The 24,675-nt window shown below is 37.8% G+C and overlaps 1 protein-coding gene across 1 annotated transcript; it reads right to left on the reverse strand.

The window, feature by feature from the left end:
- Positions 1-1,609: 1,609 nt before the first annotated feature.
- Positions 1,610-21,873, reverse strand: LOC128359488 (uncharacterized). The gene is made up of 45 exons (XM_053319981.1): positions 21,629-21,873; positions 21,121-21,241; positions 20,840-20,916; positions 19,494-19,715; positions 19,266-19,357; positions 18,227-18,357; positions 17,895-18,019; positions 17,729-17,805; positions 17,263-17,378; positions 16,586-16,691; positions 16,251-16,446; positions 15,730-15,878; positions 15,139-15,237; positions 14,817-14,984; positions 14,554-14,622; positions 14,216-14,382; positions 14,050-14,107; positions 13,846-13,916; positions 13,079-13,262; positions 12,820-12,922; positions 12,366-12,557; positions 11,150-11,274; positions 10,399-10,630; positions 10,136-10,256; positions 9,900-9,991; positions 9,213-9,434; positions 8,992-9,083; positions 8,057-8,187; positions 7,693-7,817; positions 7,501-7,577; positions 7,270-7,385; positions 7,103-7,162; positions 6,784-6,889; positions 6,381-6,576; positions 6,081-6,229; positions 5,833-5,949; positions 5,514-5,612; positions 5,154-5,324; positions 4,879-5,028; positions 4,222-4,388; positions 4,056-4,113; positions 3,861-3,931; positions 2,590-2,773; positions 2,378-2,480; positions 1,610-1,925 (listed from the first exon to the last, which is right to left on the reverse strand). The coding sequence occupies exons 1-45, from the start codon at positions 21,843-21,845 to the stop codon at positions 1,708-1,710; spliced, it is 5,922 nt and encodes a 1,973-aa protein (XP_053175956.1). The 5' UTR covers positions 21,846-21,873; the 3' UTR covers positions 1,610-1,707.
- Positions 21,874-24,675: the final 2,802 nt, after the last annotated feature.

Below are 24,675 nucleotides of genomic sequence, written 5' to 3' on the forward strand. Positions count from 1 at the left end.
GTTACTTTAGTTTAGTCTATAATACAGTAGGTTTCCAAAATGTTAATCAGCAAAGTAACAAGTAGCTTCAACTTTGAATAAAATATAGTGGTGTAAAGACACTTTTCTCTAAAATGTGGGTAGACATTAAGTAATATGTATCTTCACTACAATGTAAATGTACTCAGTTACTCTCCACCACTTTGTGTATTTGTTGTCAGTTTACTTACCAGTTTTAGCTATCTGACATCGGTCTGCTGTCTAAGCTAAAAAAAAAGGCATTTTGTCAAAAAACAAATGTACTACACTCACGTACTAAACTTTGTAAACTAACTCAGTTTGTAGGCAGTGAAGTGACTGGGAGCTAAGTTTAGAACACTACAGGATTCTAAATGACGTCATCAAAGTACATAGGTTCCATTCCAAATACAGTTCGAACATTGTATGTTTTTTTGTGATTTGGTCAATCACTTGAGTTACAAATTATTTGTGCTTTTTGCATATGGACACTTCCCATCAATTAGTGTTGCTATCTCAATATAAAACATAATCTTAACAAAGAGATCCTTCTAGATTTAGAGCACAGAAACAGAATATATATATATATATATATATATATATATATATATATATATATATATATATATATTTATATATATATATATATATATATATATATAATTACAGTAGGCCCTTTTCACAAACAGGAGATGATGTGTGTGTGTGTGTGGGGGGTGGGGGGGGGATAATGTAATGTTCATATATTATTGCAAAGACCTTTTTCTCAGTAGTTTAATTATTTTAAAAAATAAGATATTCTTCCTATTAAACTGGATATCTTTATATTTATATTTTAGTACTAACATTGTGTTTGATAATGATTGTTTGTAATTTCAGTACACTTTTAAATAAATAAATTACATCATTCACAATCACTTGTTCAAATATATAGTTGTTGTTTATTTTTATTGTTTTACACGAGAGGGTGGGGGTGGGGGGGTTAAAAATAGCAAATTAATGTATTTCTATCATGTAAAAAAAAGGCTAAACTAAAAGCAGTTCAAGAAAAGGTTTCTTCTTTTGTTTAAATGGACCCTCTGCAAAAGCAGTGGCTCATATTGGCTCCCATGAATCAATAATACTGATAATGGCATTTAATACAATAACCATGAACCCCATTTCACATTTACAATTTTTCAACTGCTGCTAAATGGTCACCCAACCTTTATAATGCACTCAGCAACGGTAAAGGCAGGGAGTTTTTTTATTTATTGGTTTTATATATAATTTATGTAAAAGTTTATGCACCACAATTACTGTTTAAATCCATTTTATTTCTTTAGGAAGTATATCTAACAACATAGCTAATAACAAAATAAGCTAATCATTTCTAGATGTGTCATAATTTAAAAATATTTTCAATGACAACCTGTGAAAATAATAAAGATGCAGCACAAACTCTTTATTGTTCAAGTAGGCTCAGATTAAACAATACAAATAATATATATAATTATAATTTAAGCCCCTCTTTGTTCCCTGTGGGTATTCAACAATTACACCAGTTAAGACATCTCTGAGTAATACAAATGTACAATATATTTTCATCAGTATTTTCGCTCTGTGGCCTGAACTCAGCCATTTACAAAGTGCTCTCTAACAGTTCTCTGTTGGGGATCCCAACTAGAAAGCAGTATAGATACAGAGTTTCATTGGGGTACAGTGCAACCATCACTTGTGGCTATTTCTCTTGTTGCTCAGGGCCTCTGTCAGCCTGTCTCGCATGATCTCCTTGGTGGAGTATATGGGCAACTCTAGGATTGAGAAACACGTATGTGTCTCAGGGTAGTACCGGTCGTAGGCGAGGTCTTCAACTTGTTTGACTCGAACTGTCATCTTGATTGTATCCACACCAAGAATAGGAACCTTCTCAAAACCTGTCACAAACCCTAGTGGATGACAGAGAAAGAAAATAATAATATGTTTCTTCTTTTATAATTTATTTCCGTAACATTATCAGTGTTAAGCTCTGCATTGCCCTTTTTCTGCAGGTAATCTCTCTATTCAGCTATGATGTTATCACTGCTTGTGCTAACTAGACAAATTTGTTATTTAGATTTTAATCAACACGCATGCATTTTCCCACAAAAGACTTACCACATAGGCTACAGAACAGTAAATGTAACATTTTCATGAACCATTTCGACAGAAATAGCTCTGCGTGATTAAACAGATTTGAAAAATTACTTAATTTCATTACAATGATATTTTCCTTGAAATATGTGAAATCTTGTCTATCAGATTAAGAGTATAATTTAAATGTGATCGTATAAATTGTATTTGTTTTGGGGTTTTTTTAATTAAAAGTTTTTCATGTGTTAAAATGAGGTACAATACTTACAAAGCAAAGCTATCTTCTGATCCTCAGTTAGTTCTTCAACAACCTCCCAAAACATCTGTATGGTGGGGTGTCCGGCATGGTAACCCCACTCATAATGCGTGTTCTAATTACAGTGAAACAGAGTGTTGTAGTTAGTACAGTTTTAGATTGTTATAATTATTTTTCATATGTTCAAATCAAGCACATGAAGATGTGCTAAATCAGGACTGTACCTGTTTCAGCTTTGTCCAATCATGGAAGTCTTTGCCCACAAGAACTTCCTGTAGCTCCTTTGGCCGAAACAGCTTCACCAAATCCCGGTCACACACCTGGAAGAAGCCTCGCTTGAACTCCTGGAACAGCCTCACCACTGATGTGTTGAAGGCATAATTCACGTAGGCATCAACAAACTCCTTCCTGTTTAGTGGGTTTAAATTTCATATTAATTTTAAATGGGTTCACACATCTTAAGCTGCTCTCTCACTACAAACTCTGTTTCACTTCATTCAAACATGTTCTGGTCTTCCCACAGTAGGTTTAAAACGTAAACCTACTGTCTTAACTTGACTGCTCTTTGTAAATATTAACATATACCAAATTTCTTTCCCTTTCTTTCCTCCATTTTCTGTTGAAAGCATTGGAAAAAGTAGTTTATACCCATCTGTTAAATTATATGAGAAAAATCCCATCAGGTTTTAAGTCTGGGCATAGCACAGAGACAGCTTTGAATCATATGTTAACCGACCTTTGCTCTTTGTCCAACTTGACCTAACTGCTGCATTTAACACTGTCAATGATAACATCTCAATACTCAACTAATTAATCAGTTTGGAATAGGTGACTTGCCTCTTGACTATTTTCAATCCTAGCTCTATGAAAACCACTTTTCTGTGAACTCTATAGCTCCATTTCCTCATTTACAAAGCTTATGGTGCAACTCAAGGGTCAAGTCTGGGTCTCATTCTCTTCTCTATTTACATCCCTACCTTGGTAATATAAGCATAGCATAGATATCTGTTTCATTCCCATGCAGATGATACACACACATATCTTCATGTTAACCCTACTGGTAACAGCAGTTTGGCTGCCCTGAAACAACAAAACGAACTAACCCTAACCCTAACCTTCAGGGCTTTTAACTTTAACCAGCAGGAGAGAATAAATTATTTCAGTGTTAGCCATCTTTCATTAGCTTCTCTCTGCTTCAAGAATACAGTTCAAAATGTTGTAATTTGCTTTTAAGGCATTGAAATAGACTGGCTAAAAACTATATCTTAGACCTCCCACACAAGAGTGCACGCTTCACACATGTGAACAGTTCCCAGTCTAGATTGGTTATCAAGTATGCTCTCAAGCTTTTATAAACAGATAAATACAAAAAAATTTGGAACTTATTTATAATGTTATATTTGGCACCCTATAACGTGTATTCATGCTGATGTCACTTTTTAAAATCCTCACATAAATAACAAATGCAGAAGAATAAATGCTGTGATGGTCTTACTTATTTTGATTTGTCACCAGCTTTTCAGGATTGTCAGGATCAAGGTCAACCTCTGTGTCATCCCAGTTGATCTGTTGATCAGTTACGAGAGAAAACAAGTAAATTATGTCACGGCGTTAGGAAATGAAAGATTGCCTGTTAGATAGCAGAAAGCAAATAAATGAGATAAGTTATTGACCATATGTAAACACCTACTAAGAAATACATGTCCAGGTTTTCAATGTCATCATCTTCCAGGATGTACTGTAGAGTCCTTGAAATACAATAAAAGAAATAACATTTAGGGTCTGTATAATATTTACAGTTCAGCACCATAAAGTACACAGTTGTGTGATTTGAATTGACATTCATTTTCTCTTACTTTCCGACACATGGACTGAACTCCATCATATCTTCCAGTGAAGGCTTTACACCGAGCAGCTTCTTGAACAGTACCAATGGGAACGGTAAGTGGATGATGCACTGGTTGAACAAGGCCAATCCACACAGAACTCCAAACAGGAAGTATCTCTTCTCGTCCTGTGTTGCCTGTTATTGATGATGGTAGAGACTATCAGGAATCTATGAATTGCTTGGGTATATGATTGATCATTCATACATCTTATGAGTGAATATTGGGGGTGGCTGTGGCTCAGGAGGTATGGTATCAGTTTGGTATTGGTATTGGTTGCTCCTAATCAAAAGATCAGTGGTTCGATTCTCATCTCCTTCTATCCGCATGTCTATGTGTTCTTTGGGCAAGATACTTAACTCCAAATTGCTCCTGATGCCTGGGAATGTGTTTGAATGTTAGCTCTCTCCTGATTAGAAGGTTGGCACAATGTGTAGCAGCCCCTGCCATCTGTGCATGAATGTGTGTGAATGGGTGAATGTGACACATAGTGTAAAAGCACTTGGAGTAGTCGGAAGACTAGTAAAGCGCTATACAAGTACAGTCCATTTTAACATTTAATATCTATTGTTTAATTCATGCGTATCACCATCAAAAGCGATCTTGTATGAGGATCTGAAGTCTTACTTTTGAGGGGAACCATGCCAGCGTTTTCAAGTCGTTGAACATGAACATCTCAGATTCAGCAGAGAACATCTCATGAAACACGTCATGAAAAAAGTCTTTTACTTGGAGATTATCATCATCAACAGCAAAATAGTTTGCATCAAAGTAGACCTAGAAGACAGAGGGACACAATCTAAGTTTGAAACCACAGTTTAGGCAAGAGTAAACTAAATAGCAATACAACATTTTTAGTCTGACTTTGGCCATGCTATGGCTCTCAGATAATAACTGTTTACCATGAGAGCCCTCTTGTAGTTACTGTGATCAACAGCAGCCAGTTGTTGAAATGTGTCTTCCAAAACTGTTGCTCGCTTCAGGTCCAGTTCAAAAAGCAGCCTTTGAGGCAAAGGGGGAAACCATCCAAGTACCCAAAACAAATCAAAGATGACATGTTCCACTGCTTCATCCTAGAGCAAAGTTCAAGATTTCATTTGTCATAGCATCTTTTATTATTTTTCTATTGTCTAACTTCAGTTTCTCAAATGAATAACATGTTTTATAATAATAACATACGTTTTCTTGTGAGTTTTATTGACCCTGACAGTGTTGTGTGTAAAGGCTACTTCTCATGAGGCACAGTTTAAAGCTTCAGTTACCTTTGTGTATTCGGCATTCATGTCAAACACCCTTTTCTTTGATTTCAGATCCATCACAATTGGAAAGCTGCATAGGATAAGTGGCTCAACACGCATGTTCTGAAATGCAAAAAGCATACAAGTCCTTTAGGTTCAACAATAAATGACAACCACAGGAGATCAGATTTTGAGGTTTTACATTGATGGACAGTGTTTGAAAAGTGTCAGAAAAAGAGACAGAAAGAAGGAATAAGTTGACAGCCATCATTAATTTATTCACACCTATTACATATGACATGGCTTTAGCTTACAAACTAATTAACCATCAGTTTTTTTTTACCTTGCGATGTGACCGTAAACGCCAAAGCTGCAGATCCTGATTGAGAAAGCCTTCATCCATTGACAAACAAAAATCTCTTTCTGGCATCCTTCGAGGTTCTGTGATCCTGCTGTTGGCCTTTAAAACATGTTTTATTTATTAGGTGAAAAGTTGAAAATGAAAACTTCATGTAACAACCTTGAGTAGGATTTGGTTTGGGTTATACTGTGTGGCATTCACAAAAAATATAGTTAACCAGTGATACTTACATTGTACATGTATTGGAGGACCAGTAGCAGGTTTTTGACACTATTGTTGCGTGGAACTGGACGTAAGGACAGGATCACTGAGAGGGTCTGCTTCCACACTTTAACATATTTAACCATGGTGGAGGGTGACAGTGAGGACCACCAGTCCCCTGAGGAAGACACAGACTTTAATGTCAGTGAGTATTTCACAATTGACATACCTTGAAACTATTAAAAGTTTTAATCCTTATAATTTTAGTCATGGTTGATTTGACAGCACCTGCGGTTACTATGAAGTTTCTTGTATGGTAGTGACAGTACCTATGACCTGGAGGCTGTCAGCAGACAGTCTTACTACAGCAGCAGCAACGGCCTCAGGTAGGTGTGTGCTCTGTTGCCGTTTGTGTTTCTGGATCACATGCAGAAGCTCAATCAGAAGTAGATAGATCCTCAGCCCCTCAACTCCCACTGGTTTCTTATCAAGAGAGGGAAGCAAGTGCATGACAGCAGTTTCAACCTGTTGGTTTAAAAAGGATTTGAAAAGGTAAAAACAGTGCATTATTTTCAGACTCTGGTCATTTTACAAAAATATCAAAACAAGTCAACTCACTCATTATATAAAGGAGGATGACAGTGATTACATGCCTTTATACAAAATAAACCATGCCATTTTTAACAGTAACACTTTTCAAAGCATTTCATAACAGACATGTGAGTTACATACCTCTGCCAAAACATTTTCCTTCTTCACCAGTTTCTTGAAATTGCGGCGTGCAACTGACAAGTTCAAGCCAAAGTATGTTGGAGAGGTTTGGAAATGCTTATCTCTGCTAAAAACACAAAGAGACAAGACTAAGAGTCTACAACCACCAATTTCATCACAATCCATTCAATTAATGCAGAAATATCCCAGAGTGGACCAAAGTGGTGGACGAACCAGACACTAATACTTCCATCCCTAGAGCAATGCCACTGGTGTGGCCAAACATGTTACTATTCAACAGATAAAAAAAATTGATCATGCACAGAGATACTGCATTTACCTTTGCTCAAGGAAGCTTTGATTCACACAGGATGCAAAAGAAAATATCCTTTGGATTTCCCTGTGAAAATTTTATATTTCAGTGCATTGAATTGATAACATAGTCCTGATGGCTATGAAATGTTAAAACATCAAGTGTAAAACATCAAGCTACTTCAATATACTTACTGTTTTATCTTTTTCCATGACTTTGAATCATGTTCAGAGGTCCATCTGTCAATCAAACCATCAAGACAGTGCTGAACCTTGTTCATACTGTCACTGTTTGACCCCTCATGAACGTCCTGCTAAAGAAACAAGTTGAATTGTTTAAAAAGTGACTTTACACATATAAATCATCAGTGTAATCTTATTGTTACACTTCCCACCATCCTGTAATGGATGTATTATTGTTTGTACCTCAGTGGATGAGCATGTTGCAAACGAACAGCTTCCTCCTGCGTAGATGTCCCGTATTTGAGGAACATGAGTGGCATCTGCAATAATGAATGTAATACAATTTAAAAAATGTAATCTATCATTGAAGTAAGTGAACATTTTTAATATTCAGTTTGGTTATTGTAGTAGTTACTATAGCATAAATGGAGTTACCCTGTGGCAGTTGAACAGGCAGTGGCACAGATGGATGACTCTCCTCTCCATGTCCCAGCTGGTCTTGTTCTCCACACCCAAAGGAGTAGACTCTCTTGGAATCCGTCATCACTAATGTGTGATGTCTGAATAGATTTACAGTACAAAACAGCATGTTTAATATCATATGAGACATATAGAGACACTTTAATGTTCTACTTTTTAGTTTTCATTGGAGCAGCGTCCAGGCCTGTAATACTGAACTGCCACTGTTCACCAGCTACTGTTTAGTAGTCATCCCTGGTTTTAAAAGGCCATTACTTTCTTGACTCTTTTCATGTGATGTGAAAATAGTCATTGCATTATGTAAGGTGATGTACTGTACCGTCCACATGCAATCTGGATGACCTTTGCACCCCAGAGCTCTGCAACAATGCGAGGACGTAGTTCTTCACTGAATGAGTTGTGCCCAAGCTGTCCATACTGACTGGAGCCAAATGTGAACACTACACCATCCTGAAAAACCAACCAGACAACCATAGTTTAAAGTCCTGGAGTAATAATACTTCACACTTCCATATTTATCCACGGTAAGTCGGTATTTGAGAATCATCACCCAACTCTGCAGTTTCTCTGAACTGTGTTTTAGTGTTTAAGTATCATAACCAGCTTTGAGAATTAGAGTTGGAGTGTTTTAGTATCTCTCAACTCAGTGTTTTTGGTTTTAGGGCGTGCATCTTTACCATTTTACCATCGGGTATTAGCTGGTGAACACAACAGAGCATTTAGCAGCTAACGAGTCAATGGTTTCCTCGGGAGTTTGTTTAGACCAAAATAGAGGTAAAAAATTGTGATAAAATTAATATTGGACTTACATTTGCCCAGTGGCAAGAAACATGACTAAATGAATGCTCATGTTGCTCTGTATTTGCTGGATGTTTATAGCTTGTTTCTGCTGCCCCCAAGTGGTAAAAAGTTATTAGTGCAGGTTTAATTGTGTCTGGCAATAATAATATGACGTTATATTAATAAAATTACCAGAAACAACAGATTGGCTGATGAATCTGTATCTGCAAATGTTCTTTTATCTATTTTTGAGGCAATTCAAACTAATATTTTCATGATAGGGGATCTTGAAAATTTGAGGCTTAGGTTCACAAAACAATCCAGTATATATTTCATCATTATATAAGGGTTTCATTTGGTGAGTAAATTAGTAATGTTTTCATAATGTCAATTGGCTAAGAGATATGAAGCAGTAATACAATGTCCTACTGTAGGTTGCAACATGAGAGTGTTGGAAATCTTTCTTTGACTAACCTTTGTTAAAATGGCAGTGTGGTCCTTTCCACAGGAGATGTGAATAGTTTTTTTCATGTCCAGAGAATGAACAGGGGTTGGTGTGTGTCTGTCTATAGACAGGAAATGTCATGTTAGCAAAATATAATAAACACAGTTAAGGTTAAGATAGCCAGACCTTATTGCTTTTGCTGATAAAAAGAATATAGACTAAATCAATTGTAAAAATGTAGCAATATTACCTGTAGTGTCTCCCAGCCCGAGCTGTCCACAGTCATTTCTGCCCCAGCTGAACACCCCTCCAGAGACAGAGAGGGCAAAGCTCTGGTCCCCCCCTGCAGCGATCTGGACCAGGGGGATAGATGACAGGGATTGGAGGTGTTGGGGTGCATTGGTGTTGAGCTTTATCTTTCCCAGACCCAGCTGGCCTCTGGAGTCCTGGCCCCATGTGTACACTCGACCATCTGTGGAGGCATCACACTGTAAATACATATATATATGTACAGTACCAGTCAAAAGTGTGGGCACACTTTCCCATACACATCAATGAAAAAGTATGTCCAAACTTTTGACTGGTACTATATATACATATATATGTACATACATACATGTGTGTGTGTGTGTGTGTGTGTAATGCTATTCTATGCTGCTGTACAGGACATTGCTGCACTATTAATGCCCTCACCCTACTAAGGATCTAAGGGTCACGTTAAGTTATCTTTATAGCAACCTGATGTTCTTGTAATTGCTGTAATTGCCACAATTAAAGGTGACGTAGATGAGCGTGTCAACATTGTTTCTCTCACTGCCTGCTCAACAAGAGGACTGTGAGTAAATCACACTGAAACTGTATAAGTGGGGAGACAACAGGATTTTGTAAGACCTTACAATATGTTTTTTGTTCTAGTCTAGTGTAAACTTTACTGTACCTTTGGTCAGGGCGACTGAATGCTGGCTCCCACAAGCAACCTGAGATACTGGTATGTGGTACTGGTATGTGGTACACAACACATCCAGTGGCCTGGAAGACAACAGGAACAGCTTAGCTCAAATACATGGCTCTGTTATTATCAGAACTGTGGAAATTGCATGATCTAACTCTATTTGCACATGTTACTGTTAGTTTGGTTCCTTGATTGACAGCAACAATGTTATTTTTTCTTACCTGGGTGTAAAAGGAGGATGAGCTGAGTCCACAAAGAGAACTCTGCCTGTTTCAGACAGCAGTGTGACCACATCATCACCACAACTCACAGCCTCAATCTTCTCTTTGTATTTCACAAACTCTGGAAAAATACAGCTGAGGTTACAGTTGAAAGGTGCTCTATAATTATTACAAATATTATTAATGCTGCAACAAGAACATGTTGTTACCAGAGCTTTGTGAGTTAGAGTTGAAGTTACATGAATAAAAATAAATATGCTCACTCTGTTTTCCTCTCACTCTTCTTCCATCGTTCCTTTCATTTGTGCGTATGATGAACGCATTTCCATTTGTTTTGACAAAAGCGAGCACACTGTGACCTGCTGACAGATCCTTGATGTGAAAACTGAGCTTTAGAAAGTGAATTCCATCACCTGCTGCATCTACTGAGCCCTTTTCCACCCGAAACCCCCCCTGACTGTCCTCTCCCCATGTAAACATACTGCTGAAATGACTCTGCCAGATTCACAGCTGAGCTTAATACTGTGTGAATCAGCTCAGGAGGAGAAACGAAACTTACAGCTGACTGTATGTAAACAGTGATGAGTCATGCAAAACAAAACTTACACCAACAGACTGAAACGAAACAACGTGGTCAGGTGATTGTTACCTTTAATGAAAGTGAAATGCATTTATTTTTTTCATGAATACCGCAATATTTAGCCTAGATAGTTTTAATGATTTACAATAAACAATTCTGTGTAATGCTGTGACTGTAGAAGACAATCACGTTACAGTTTTTAAGTCATTGTTTACACCGGCTGAATGTGTCTAAAAGTCAGTTTTGTGTTGTGGAAAAAAAGTATTTGTTTAGTCTAGGTTTTGAAGCTGGTAAGGCTACTGAGGATGTGGTGAAGAAGGTTTCTTATGCCTGACCCTGCCCTGTGCATGTGAACATATCATGCAGAGTGAGTGAGACAGAGAGGTGAGGGCTGGCATTTTCAGCACTACATGCTGTGCAGTAATTAAATTCACACACTTGGCAACTGTGCCAAAGACTCCTTCACCGCTGAAGTCCAGGATCAGGTATCTACATGTGCTGCTGTGCAGGATGTTGTGCTTTTTTACCTCAAAGGGTTTCAGTTCTTCCTTTTTATCAGCTAGTGGTGACAGAAATGCAGCACATGGAAAGAAAAGGAGAAAATGTTTCAACATGGAGTCAATCAGTCAACACAACATGTATCAATATGTTCAGTTTGCCCTGGCACTACAAATATTCATTTTTATATGATTATATGTTATATTACAGCATTATTATCACTCGCTCACTTTCATTTAAGCAGCATTGTCTTGTATTAAGTTACTTTAGTTTAGTCTATAATACAGTAGGTTTCCAAAATGTTAATCAACAAAGCAACAAGTAGCTTCAACTTGAAATAAAATGGTGTAAAGACACTTTTCTCTAAAATGTGAGTAGACATGAAGTAATATATATCTTCACTACAATGTAAATGTACTCAGTTACTCTCCACCAATTTGTGTGTTTGTTTTCAGTTTACTTACCAGTTTTATCCTCTGCAACAGCAGTGGCTCCTACTGAGTCCCATGAGTCAATAATACTGATTATTGCCATTTAATACAATAACCATGAACCCCATTTCACATTTACAATTTTTCAACTGCTGCTAAATGGTCACCCAACCTTTATAATGCACTCAGCAACAGTAAGGGCAGGGAGTGCTTTTATTTATTGGTTTATATATAATTTATATAAAAGTTTATGCACCACAATTACTACTGTTTAAATCCATTTTATTACAACTAAACATTACAAATAAAGGTAATCATTTATAGATATATGTCAAAAAATGTTACAATGACAATCTGTTAAAAATAATACAGAGGAGTGGACAGCTCCTTAAGTTGCAGCAAAAACTGTTTTTGCACAATTGTGTTCAACTTTATTGTTCAACTCAGTCAAAGTAAACAATACAAATAAATCATTTTCACTAATATATATTATAATACTTTATCCCACTATTTGTTTACTGAGGATATTCCACAATTACATCAGTTACAAATGTACAGTATATTTTCATCAGTATTTTCCCTCTGAGGCTTGATCTCATTTAAAAAGTGCTGTCTAACAGTTCTTAGTCCTCTCCTGGTGATCCCCACTGGAAATCAGTATAGATACAGTGTATCATTGGGGTACAGTGCCACCATCAGTTGTGGGTGTTTCTCTTTTTGCTCAGGGCCTCTGTCAGCCTGTCTCGCATGATCTCCTTGGTGGAGTATATGGGCAACTCTAGGATTGAGAAACATGTATGTGTCTCAGGGTAGTACTGGTCGTAGGAGAGGTCTTCAACTTCTTTAACTCGAACTGTCATCTTGATCGTATCCACACCAAGAATAGGAATCTTCTCAAAACCTGTCAAAAACCCTAGTGGATGACAGAGAAAGAAATTAATGAGTGAGTGTCTTCTTTTTTAATTTATTTATTTTTATGATATCCTTAGTGTTAATATCAGAAATAGCTCTGGGAGACTAAACAATATTGATGAATGACTTAATTAGATTACAATGATTAGTTGCTTTTCCTTGAAATATGTGAAGGGTAGTCTAGTAGATTAAAAACTAATGTAAATGTGAGTGTATAAATTGTGTATGAAGTTTTTCATGTTAAAATGAGGTACTGTACTTACAAAGGAAAGCTGCCTTGCGATCCTCAGTGAGTTCATCAAAAACCTCCCAAAACATCTGTATGGTGGGGTGTCCGGCATGGCAATCCCCCTCATAACCTGTGTTCTAATTACAGTGAAACACAGCGTTATAGTTAGTACAGTTTTAGATTGTTATAATTATTTTTCATATGTTCAAATCAAGCACATGAAAATGTGCTAAACCAGTTGCATGCTGCAGAAAAAACATGGAAAAAAAAGGAGCTCTTGTTATGGACTGCACCTGTTTCAGCTTTGTCCAATCATGGAAGTCTTTGCCCACAAGAACTTCCTGTAGCTCCTTTGGCCGAAACAGCTTCACCAAATTCCGGTCACACACCTGGAAGAAGCCTCGCTCGAACTCCTGGAACAGCCTCACCACTGATGTGTTGAAGGCATAATTTACGTAGGCATCCACATATTCCTTCCTGTTTAGAAGTTTTATTTAATTTTAAACAAACAGGTTCACACAAAATGATTTTCAGTTGGTGTAAACTAAACCTGCTCTTTCAACTTTAACCAGCAGAAGAAAATAAATTAAACTTCAATATTAGCCACCATTCTTTAGCTTCTATCTGCTTCAAGAATACAGTTCAAAATTGTGTCACTTACTTATAAGGCTTTCATTAGACTGGCTCCAAACTATATCTTAGACATGCCAAGCCCATCCAAGAATGCACACTTGGATCAAAAGTTACGAAGTGTGGATTGGCTACCAAATATGTATCGCAACTTCTGCAATTTCACATTTCACATAAATTCACATAAGAATGCAGGTACGTTATTAATTAATAGCACATTATACGATTATATTATAGTATTAACCTTTCCTTCCCTGGGTGTCAAATAGAACCAGAAAATATTGATTGGAATTATATTTGGTAATGTTTTTGCAGGTATATTTATAGTGTATTGTGTCAGTATAACGTGTATTAATCCTGTTTCAGTTTTTAAAATTACACTTAATATACCAAAACACATGCAGAAGAATACATACTGTGATGGTCTTACTTATTTTGATTTGTCACCAGCTTTTCAGGATTGCCAGGATCAAGGTCAACATCTGTCTCATCCCAGTTGATCTGTTGATCAGTTACAAGAGAAAACAAGTAAATGACATCACTGCTTTAGGAAGTGAAAGAAGACTGTCAGTTACTGTAGATAGCAGAAAACAAATAAATGAGATAAGTTATTGACCATCTGTAAAACACCTACTAAGAAATACATGTCCAGGTTTTCGATGTCATCATCTTCCAGGATGTACTGTAGAGTCCTTGAAACACAATAAAAGAAATAACATTTAGAGTCTGTATAATATTTACAGTTCAGCACCTAAAAGTACACAGTTGTGCTATTTGAATTTACATTAATTTCTCCTTACTTTCCGACACATGGACTGAATTCCATCATATCCTCCAGTGAAGGCTTTACACCGAGCAGCTTCTTGAACAGTACCAATGGGAACGGTAAGTGGATGATGCACTGGTTGAACAAGGCCAATCCACACAGAAATCCAAACATGAAGTATCTCTTCTCATCTTGTGTTGCCTGTTATTGATGATGGTAGAGACAAAGGTAGGTGAGGTAGGACTTTTGAAGTGAATATTGTACAATTAATTGTGTTAATTAATGTAGATCACCATCAAAGGGAAATCCATTGAAAAAACAAAATCTTCAGTCTATGGTTCATTTTTTCTATATGAGGCTCTATAGTCTTACTCTTGAGGGGAACCATGCCAGCGTTGTGGAGTTGTTGAATATGAACATCTCAGATTCAGCAGAGAACATCTCATGAAACACATCATGAAAAAAATCTTTTATGTGGAGATTATCATCATCACCATGATGATTATTTGCATCAAAACAGACCTAGAAGACAGAAGTTTGTAATTATTCAGAAGTACAGTAACTGAACAATAATGCAACCTTTTTAGTCTCACTTTGGCCACGATGTGGTTTTCAGATCAAAATTACATGTTTACCACAAGTAGCTTCTTGTAGTCACTGTGGTCAACAGCAGCCAGTTGTTCAAAGGCGTCTTCCAAAACTGAAGCTTTGGTCAAGTCCAGTCTAAAGAGCAGCTCTTCAGGTAGCACCTCACGTCCACATTTACGAAATAAATCCCACCAGGAGCGACCCATTGTTTCCATCTAGAATACACATCAAGATTTTTGTTTTCATAACTGATAGATAATAATAGATAAGTTTCATGTGTTCTCAAATAGAGAAAATGTTTACCAGACACAAATAATGCACACTGATAAACTGGGATTGCTTATCAGTTTTATTATCAGTTTTAGTTACCCTGGTGTATGCAGCATTCCAGTCAAACACCTTTTTCTTTGTTTGCAAATCCATCACAATTGGAAAGCCACAAAGGATAAGTGGCTCAGCAGCCACCTTCTGGAAAAAAACATATAAGGGTACTTTAATCTTGCAATATGTGACAACCACTGAAGAACACAGGTTAAGAGGAAATTGTGTTTTCAACATTCATGAACAGGCATTTATAGACGAAAGCACATAACTTCAGCTCACTCACTACTCAACCAGTTGGTTTTTTTTTTTCTTTTTTCTTTTTTACCTTGTGCTGTGACCATGAACGCCAAAGCAACAGATCCTTTATAAGAAATTTTTGGTCAATCAACAAACAAAAGTTGCTGTCTGGAACTCTTCCATCTTCTGCAGTCCTGCTGTTGGCCTTTAAAACAAAAGTGTTTTATCAATCAGGTGATTGAAATGGTATAAACATAATCTTGATTTTCCCACTGTGGGATCAATACATTTATCCTTATCCTTAAATGTATCCTTATCCTTATTAAGTGTGTAGAATTCCTCATTGGGGATTATTCTGAGTGACATGAACAGAAAATACAAACAGCAACTGATACTAACATTGTACAAGTATTGGAGGACCAGTAGCAGGTTTTTGACTCCAGTGTTGCGTGGAACCGGATCTAAGGACAGGATCACTGAGAGGGTCTGCTTCCACACGTCAATATATTTAATCATGGTGGAAGCTGACAGTGAGGACCACCAGTCCCCTGAGGAAGAATGTGTGGAGATTAGCAAACATTATTGTCAGTGAGCATTTCAAAACAGAGCAGAAGTCAAGTTTAAGATTTCAGTCCAGAGGCCCACTTTACCAGATCTGCAAAATGTAGCAGCAAAAGGTTAATACAGAAAGCTCTGAATGAGCAGCTACTTTTTCATAAGTACCATAAGAGCAGCTGTTGTTTTAATAAAGAGATTGGTCAAAAATAATTGCAACCATGGTATCATTCCATGATGCTGACAACAGTAGTTTTTTCACTCAGCAAGAGAGAAGGTATGCAGCCTGTCGCCTGCTGCTCTTTATCTAACAGCTCTCTCTTTTTTTGTGATAAAAAATAAAATAAAAAACTGTATTATGGTACCTATGACCTGGAGGCTGTCAGCAGACAGTCCTACTATGGCGGCAGCAACAGCCTCAGCAAGATTTGTGCTCCATTGCCATTTCATTTTCTGGATCACATGCAGAAGCTCAATGAGAAGCAGATAGATCCTCAGCCCCTCCACACCCACTGGATTCTTATCAAGAGAGGGAAGCAAATGCATGACAGCAGTTTCAACCTGTTGGTTTAAAAAGGATTTGAATGGGTCACAAGTCATTTCACTTATTTTAAATGGGATAGTAAACGTGATTATATGCAGTAATACAAAATTAATCATGCCCTTTTTAATAGTAACACTTTTCAAAGCATTTACATACCTCTGCCAAAACAGTATCCTTCTTCACCAGTTTATTGAAATTGTGGTTTGCAACTGACAAGTTCAAGCCAAAGTATGTTGGAGAGGTTTGGAAATGCTTATCTCTGCTAAAAACACAAAGAGACAAAACTGAGAGTCTACATCCACACTAGCAGCTCTGTGCTTTGAGCTGAATGCTAACGTTAATATGTAAACTTGTCCACAATTACAGTGCTAACATTCTAATTCTTAGGAGCTATGTTTACAGTGACCAGTTTCTTAGTTAAGTGTGTAATTATGTAAATAGATAGATATTGAGATGCTTCACCCGCTGTTTATGCTTGATGAAAAGTGACTGCACTAATTTCCTCACAATCCGTCCAGTTGTTGAGATATTTCATTATGGACCAAAGTGGTGGACTTAACAAGCACTAACACTTCCATCCCTAGAGCAATGCTGCTGATATGGCCAAAAATGTTACTATTCACCAGATAAAAAAAGGTGATCATGCACAGAGGTACTGCATTTACCTTTGCTCAAGGAAGCTTTGATTCACACAAGATGCAGATGAAAACGTATTTTGGATTTCCCTGCGAAGATTTAATGTTATAAGTGTATTGTATTGATAACATAGTCTTGATAGCTATGAAGCCAAATTAATAATTTCAGTCAAAACCAAAGCTACTTCATTGTCTTACTGTTCTATTGTTTTCCATGACTCTGAATCATGTGCAGAGCTCCATTTGTCAATCAAACCATCAAGACAGTGCTGAACCTTGTTCATACTGTCACGGTTTGACCCCTCATGAATGTCCTGCGAAAGACACAAGTTGAGTTGTTTAAAAAGTGACTTTACACATACAGTCAAGCCCGAAATTATTCATACCCCTGGCAAATTTTGACTTAAAGTTATCTTTTATTCAACCAGCAAGTTGTTTTTTGACCGGAAGTGACACAGGCGTCTCCAAGAAGATAAAAAGACGATGTACAAAAGGCATCATTGTGGTAAAAAAAATATTTCAGTCAGCTTTTATTTACATTTGAACAAAAAGTGGCATGTCCAAAAGGGGTATGAATAATTTCGGGGTTGACTGTATAAATAATCTGTGTCACCTTGTTGTTACTCCTCCAACCATCATGTAATGGATGTATTATTGTTTGTACCTCAGTAGACGAACATGTTGCAAATGAACAGTTTCCTCCTGCGTAGATGTTCCGAATTTGGGGAACATCAGTGGTGTCTGCAGTAATGATAGAGTAAAAATATAAACCATCATTTTACTATTCAGTTTGATTATTGTACTAGATACTATAGCATAAATGGAGTTACCCTGTGGCAGTTGAACAGGCAGCGGCACAGATGGATGACTCTCCTCTCCATGTCCCAGCTGGCCTTGCTCTCTACACCCAAAGGAGTAGACTCTCTTGGAGTCCGTCATCACTAATGTGTGATGTCTGTATAGATTGTACATTTAAAAACAGCATTTTCAATATAATATGAGACATATAGACATACTTTCATGCACTATTTTTTAAAGGAGCAGCTTCCAGGCCTGTAATACTAAGCTGTCACTGTTTACCAATCACTGTTTAGTAGTCATCCCTGGTTCCCAAGCCCAATAGGCTCAGAGTTATTGCATTATGTAAGTTGATGTACTGTACCGTCCACATGCAATCTTGATGACCTTTGACCCCCAGAGCTCTGCAACAATACGAGGACGTAGTTCAACACTGAATGAGTTGTGCCCAAGCTGTCCATACTGACTGGAGCCAAATGTGAACACTATACCATCCTGAAAAACCAACCAGACAACCATAGTTTAAAGTCCTGGAGTAATTATACTTCACACTTCCATATTTATCCACGGTAAGTCGGTATTTTAGTGTTTCAGTATCTTTCAACTCAGTGCTTTTGGTTTTCCGGCTTGCAACTTAAGTGTTTTGGTCCCTCTTATAGCTCTCAGCAGCTTCCCAAATGCAGCAGGCTGCTTTCAGCAATAAGCACCCTGTACACTATCACGCCAGCACCAAACAGCAGACAGAGTCAGGTGCTAGCTGGTGAACATATTTAGCAGCTAACGAGTCAATATTTCCCTCAGGAGTTTGTATTGACCAAAATAGAAAAGAAAAGAAAAAGTGATTACTGAGTATATATTGGACCTACATTTGTCCAGTGGCAATAAACATGACTATACATTAATGCTCATGTTGCTCTGTATTTGCTGGACATGTAAATAAGAAACTGTTATTGAACAAGTTTCCTTTAACCTAAAAGATGATGTGTGTATAGCTTGTTTCTGTTGCCCCCATGTGGTCAAAAAATTAGTTAATGGAGGGTTAATGGTGCCTGTCAATATGATGTTACAGTATATTAAGGTAATTAAAAGGAAACAACTGATTGGCTGATGAATAAGTATCTATGCTTTGCATCTGGTAACTGCACATTTTCTTTTATTTATGTTTGAGGCAATTCAAATTAATGTTTTCATGACAGGTGACCTTGAAAAATTGAGGCTTAGGTTCACAAAACCATCCAGAATATGTCTCATCATTCCAGTTATATAAGGGTTTCATTTGGTGAGTAAATTTTAAAGTTATTTTCTTCATTATGTCCACTGTCTAGGAGATCAGTCTTTTCCATCAATAAATGTCCTACTGTAGGTTACAACATGAGAGTGTTGGAAATCTTTCTTTGACTAACCTTTGTCAAAATGGCAGTGTGGTCCTTTCCACAAGAGATGTGAATAGTTTTTTTCATGTCCAGAGAATGAACAGGGGTTGGTGTGTGTCTGTCTATAGACAGGAAATGTTATGTTAGCAAAATATAATATATTGAAAAACACAGCTAAGGTAGCCGGACCGTATGGCTTTGGCTAATAAAATGAATATAGACTGAATTAATTCAAATAAAAAAATTTAGCAACATTACCTGTAGTGTCTCCCAGCCCGAGCTGTCCACAGTCATTTCTGCCCCAGCTGAACACCCCTCCAGAGACAGAGAGGGCAAAGCTCTGCTCCCCCCCTGCAGCGATCTGGACCAGGGGGATCGATGACAGAGATCTGAGATGTTGGGGTGAATCGCCACCGAGTTTCCTCCTTCCCAGACCCAGCTGGCCTCTGAAGTCCTGGCCCCATGTATACACCTGACCATCTATGAGGACATCATACTGACTCATGATATGACTCATGCTAATTTTGATAATTAAATAATGTATGCACATGTACGTCTGATTTTCAAGATCATCAACAATACTGCACCTCCACCCCTTAAGTGCTTTGTACAACTAACCTCGGAGCAGATGAGCAGAACTACAAGGTCGACCTCAGTGTGGCAGTGTAGTATTCCCATACAGTACGAAGAACTGTTCTTGCTCAATCAGCTTTCTCATACAAAGCTATTAAAGAGTGGAACAAGCCCCCTGCAGATTTGAAAACCTGCACAGATTTCAAAGTCTTCTCTAGAGAAACAAAAACATGGATTCTAAGGAACCAAACGTGCCAGCATTATTATAAAATAATATTATTATAATCCATTTAGTTTATTTTATTATTAGTATTTTTATCATATTTCCTTACGTTAAGTGAGTTTCTGTTGCTATGGTATTGTTTTGTGCTGTTCTGCGTCTAATGACCCATGTTTCTTGTATCCTTCCTGATGTATTTTGTGTTTGTCTTTCTACCCACCTTGCCCAACTATATACCCTGTCTAGTGTTTGTAGTCTTTGCGTTGGACTATCACAGGGACAGTTGATGGAAACTACCCAATGGCTATACTCTGGTGCAATGCATCTTTTCTCTTTGAGATTAATGTCAATTGTACATGGTCCCTGACAAATAAACAAATAAAATAAATAACTAAATAAAAAATGATATAATTTTAACATACAAGCATCTGCATTAACTGCTCAAATCTATCTGCATTAAAGTTCAGCACTGGTGGGCAGACAGCACTTGTTGTTTGAATGTGTATATGTACATATATAATATTCTTTGTATATTTATGTTAACCTAGTAAATTATATAACAGTATAAGATTGTGCTTTTCATAATAATTACATTATGCTGTATTCTATGCTGCTGTGCAGGACATCGCTGCACTATTAATGCGTAGATGAGCATGTCAACATTTTTATCTTGTTTCTCTCACTGCCTGCTCAACAAGAGGACACTGTGAGTAAATCACACCGAAACTGTATAAGTGGGGAGATTTTGTATGACCTTACAATATGTTTTTTGTTATTTTTTTGTTCTAGTCTAGTGTAAACTTTACTGTACCTTTGGTCAGGGCGACTGAATGCTGGCTCCCACAAGCAACCTGAGATACTGGTATGTTACACAACACTTCCAGTGGCCTGAGAGACAAGGAGGAAACAGCTCAATTCAAATACATCGCTCTGTAAGTATCAGAACTATGGCTGTCAAGATTTCAAATGCAGGCTTTACACACAAAAAAGTTAACAATATACCAATAAATACAATGTTATAATCCAAATCCATTCTGCACAGGTTGCTGGGTTGGCTCTTTGATTGACAGCAATAATGTTGTTTTTTCTTACCTGGGTGTAAAAGGAGGGTGAGCTGAGTCCACATAGAGAACTCTGCCTGTTTCAGACAGCAGTGTGACCACATCATCACCACAACTCACAGCCTCAATCTTCTCTTTGTATTTCACAGACTCTGGAAAAAGCAGATATTAGTGGTTGTCTTCTGATCAGACTTAAAAATAAAGGGAACCTCTGCTGTTAAGGCCCCAATACAGTGGACATTAGTCTTCTGATCTTGTTGACATCCCAGCCTTTCTGCATTAACTTTATCATTAATGAATTCATTCATTTATTTATTTATTAGGGCTGGAGGACTAACAGTGCATCATGCACTCTGGCTGTTTTTTAGCCTATGATTTTAGTTATTTGAGTTTCTTCTGTTTATGGGGGGTGCGGGTAGGGGATAAAACTGTTTTGAGAGGTGCTCTATAAATAAAGGTTATAATTAGTAGTATTGTTAATGCTGCAACAAGAAAATGTCAACAGTGATTGTGTTATAAAATAAAATTAAAATGCTCACTCTGGTTTCCTCTCACTCTTCTTCCATCGTTGCTCTCGTTTGTGCGGATGATGAACACGTTTCCATCACTTTTGACGAAAGCGAGCACATTATGACCTGCTGACAGATCCTTAATGTGAAAACCGAGCTTCAGAAAGTAAACTCCATCACCTGCTGCACTTACTGAACCCTTTTTCACCCGAAACCCGCCCTGACTGTCCTCTCCCCATGTAAACATACTGCTGAAATGACTTTGCAGAAGTCACAGCTGAGTTTAAGACTTTGTGAGGAGAAACGAAACTTACCGCTGAACGTCAACAGTGATGAATGGTGCAAAACAAAACTCACACCAACAGGCTGAAACGAAACAATAACACTAGGTCAGCTGACCGTCAGTTTAAAAACGACTGCCCCCGACGGGAACGCGCATCAGTTCAGAGGAAGTGTAGGTCGACTCGTAGATATACGAGTCAGCTGACAGAGAGAAGCTAAGACAACCAGATAATAAAGGAAATTTGTAAATAATAATATTTCTGAAAAAATATGCTCAAGTGAAAAGTATTAAGTATGACCTTTTGCACTTTGCAGGTCTTTCTCTTGAGCAGATACGGGAGACTAACTGCTCTAATTTTCTTTTGGAGCATACCACTTTCATCACAAAAGACTCTCATCAGTTGTGTGTACGTTTCACTAACAAAAGATCCCAACAATAAGATGCATTTGAAGTAGTTCATTGTATGGTGGAGAACCAGGTGATGCAGGAGTGATAGACTGTCACTCCAGAGGGAGGGATGAGGGTGAGATTAGTCGAGGTACTGACCCAGCCTGTTTGTCTTCCCTTTGTCTGTGCATCTACCTGGTTTTGGACTGCTCTTTGTGTTTTTGACCCTTTGTTTTGATGTGGAAATAGGATGTATTTGAGGCTGTGTCTTGGTCTGCTTCACAGCTGATGCTTTTATTTAATGATACTACTAATGTAGCCTGTTTAATTCCCAAAGATGAAAAACTCTTCTACAAAAAGAAGGGTAATGTCACTGAGGTGGTGTGTGGGCCTGATAAAGCTGAAGAAATATTCAAAGACTTTCATGCCAGCAGCACTGGGGCACACTGTGGGCAAAAGAAAACCCTGGACGCAATTGACAGGCGGTTTTACTGGCCTGGCATGTCAGATGACCTTGACACATGGGTAAGTATCTAAAGTCACCTATGAAGTCCTAAGTGCACTATAGTTTTAAAATCCATAATAATAAGATGATTTTACATCTGATGTCAGTCTGCATCTATATAGTGTGTCCATTTTGTGGAATGTTAGACAAGTGAATAGTTACTCTGTCATGATAGATTACTTGACCAAATGGCCACAAGCCTACCCTTTAAAAAAGTAAAAGTGCTGAAGAGGTGGCTGACTGCCTACTCAAATTCTTTTATCAGTTTGAGGCTTCTCACTGATCAAGGGAAGGAATTTGTGAATGAGGTATGATGAAATTACTACAAGCAATATTTTGTGAAGTAGACTGAATTTTCACTTAAATTAACATTTAATGTGTGTATGCAATTTCTTTCGCAAACACAGGTTAACACTAACATCTGCAATATTCTTTCTATAAAAAGAAGCCTATGTGCCCCTTACTACCCCCAAACAAATGGTCTGGTGGAAAAAATGAATGGAACCATACAAAAAGTAAGTAAAATGCAGTTGCATATTAAGTATATTTTCTTGCATGAAATTTTTATAAACTTTCACCATCTCCTCATATTGATGTGTCAATATTTAGCAAACTATTATTTGAAGGTCATTGCAAAGTGACATTCAACAAATATATACATGTACAGATACCCTTATTCTAATAGTTTTGTAAATACTTTTAAGCAGTTGTAAAAAATACAATTATTTTTCCTATTGCATTTCAGGGCACTTAGAAAACTGGTGGGAGACAGGCCCGATACGTGGGACAAACACTTGGATGCAGTGATGTTTGGTTTACGTACCAAAACACAGCTGACCACCATTTGATGTTTGGCAGGGAAGCCCGCTACCCATCACAGGTCCCCGCAGAATATATGGTATCTTCTGTTGTAACTAGTAGCTTTAATTTATAGATGTTTCAGAATTTTTACAAGTATTTTGTTTTATTGCTTATAAAACTTTTTGAAAAGGTCGACAGCATTGTGGAAAATGATAGCCCCACAGATGACATCCTCCATCTAAGTGATGCCTTGCAGACTTGCAGATGCCATTGCAAATAGAAGACCAAAAAGGGCAAACTGCCACCTCCAAATTTCAAGGTGGGTGACAAATTGTGGAGGCAAAACGTAAGGAGCCAGCAGTGAAAGGGAGGAAAGCTGGACCCTGATTACCTGGGGCCTTTCACTATTAAGACACTCTAAAATAAAAATGCAGATCTTGCGAATGAGGAGGGTTGTATTTTTAAAAAGATCAGCACTGATGACTTAAAAATTCATGTGGAGGGAATGCCACACAAGTCAGTCAACTCTGCTTCCACCTTTTCAGCCACCCCCGCCCCTGCCATCCCTGCCTCTACCACCACAGCCACCTCAGGTTCGTCTAGCTAGCACCACAGCCACTCCCCTGACAAGAGCTTCTCCATGACGCACCCATTTTCTAAACAATAAGCCCCCCTGAATAAAATAGCCATGAGCAGAATTAAGTATCTCACTAAGCGGAAGCGCTTTGTCAAGCAGTTCTTTTAAGCTAGCATCATTTTCCTGCTCTGCAACCAACTCAGATCGTGACAGACTTAAACTGATCAGGCAAAGTCACACAAACTTCGGCTTCCAACTCTGACTTCTTGGTAGTAAGACTGTGCGTCACACGCACTGGTCATGGCACGCATAACAGCACAGGCCTGATACACAAAAGACAACATCTGATACTCTGTCTAGCTGACCATACTTTTAGTGACTATACTGGGAGGAGGACCATCGGCCCACACCCGCACCCCAGTAAGACCGTTCCCCAGAATTATGTCCACCCCATCCACCGGCAACTCAGTGCGCACACCCATCCTAACATCTCCATTCACCAAACCTGAGACAAGACAGACTAT

The sequence above is a fragment of the Scomber japonicus genome, chromosome 5 (assembly GCF_027409825.1).
Source record: "Scomber japonicus isolate fScoJap1 chromosome 5, fScoJap1.pri, whole genome shotgun sequence".
NCBI classification, from domain to species: domain Eukaryota; kingdom Metazoa; phylum Chordata; class Actinopteri; order Scombriformes; family Scombridae; genus Scomber; species Scomber japonicus.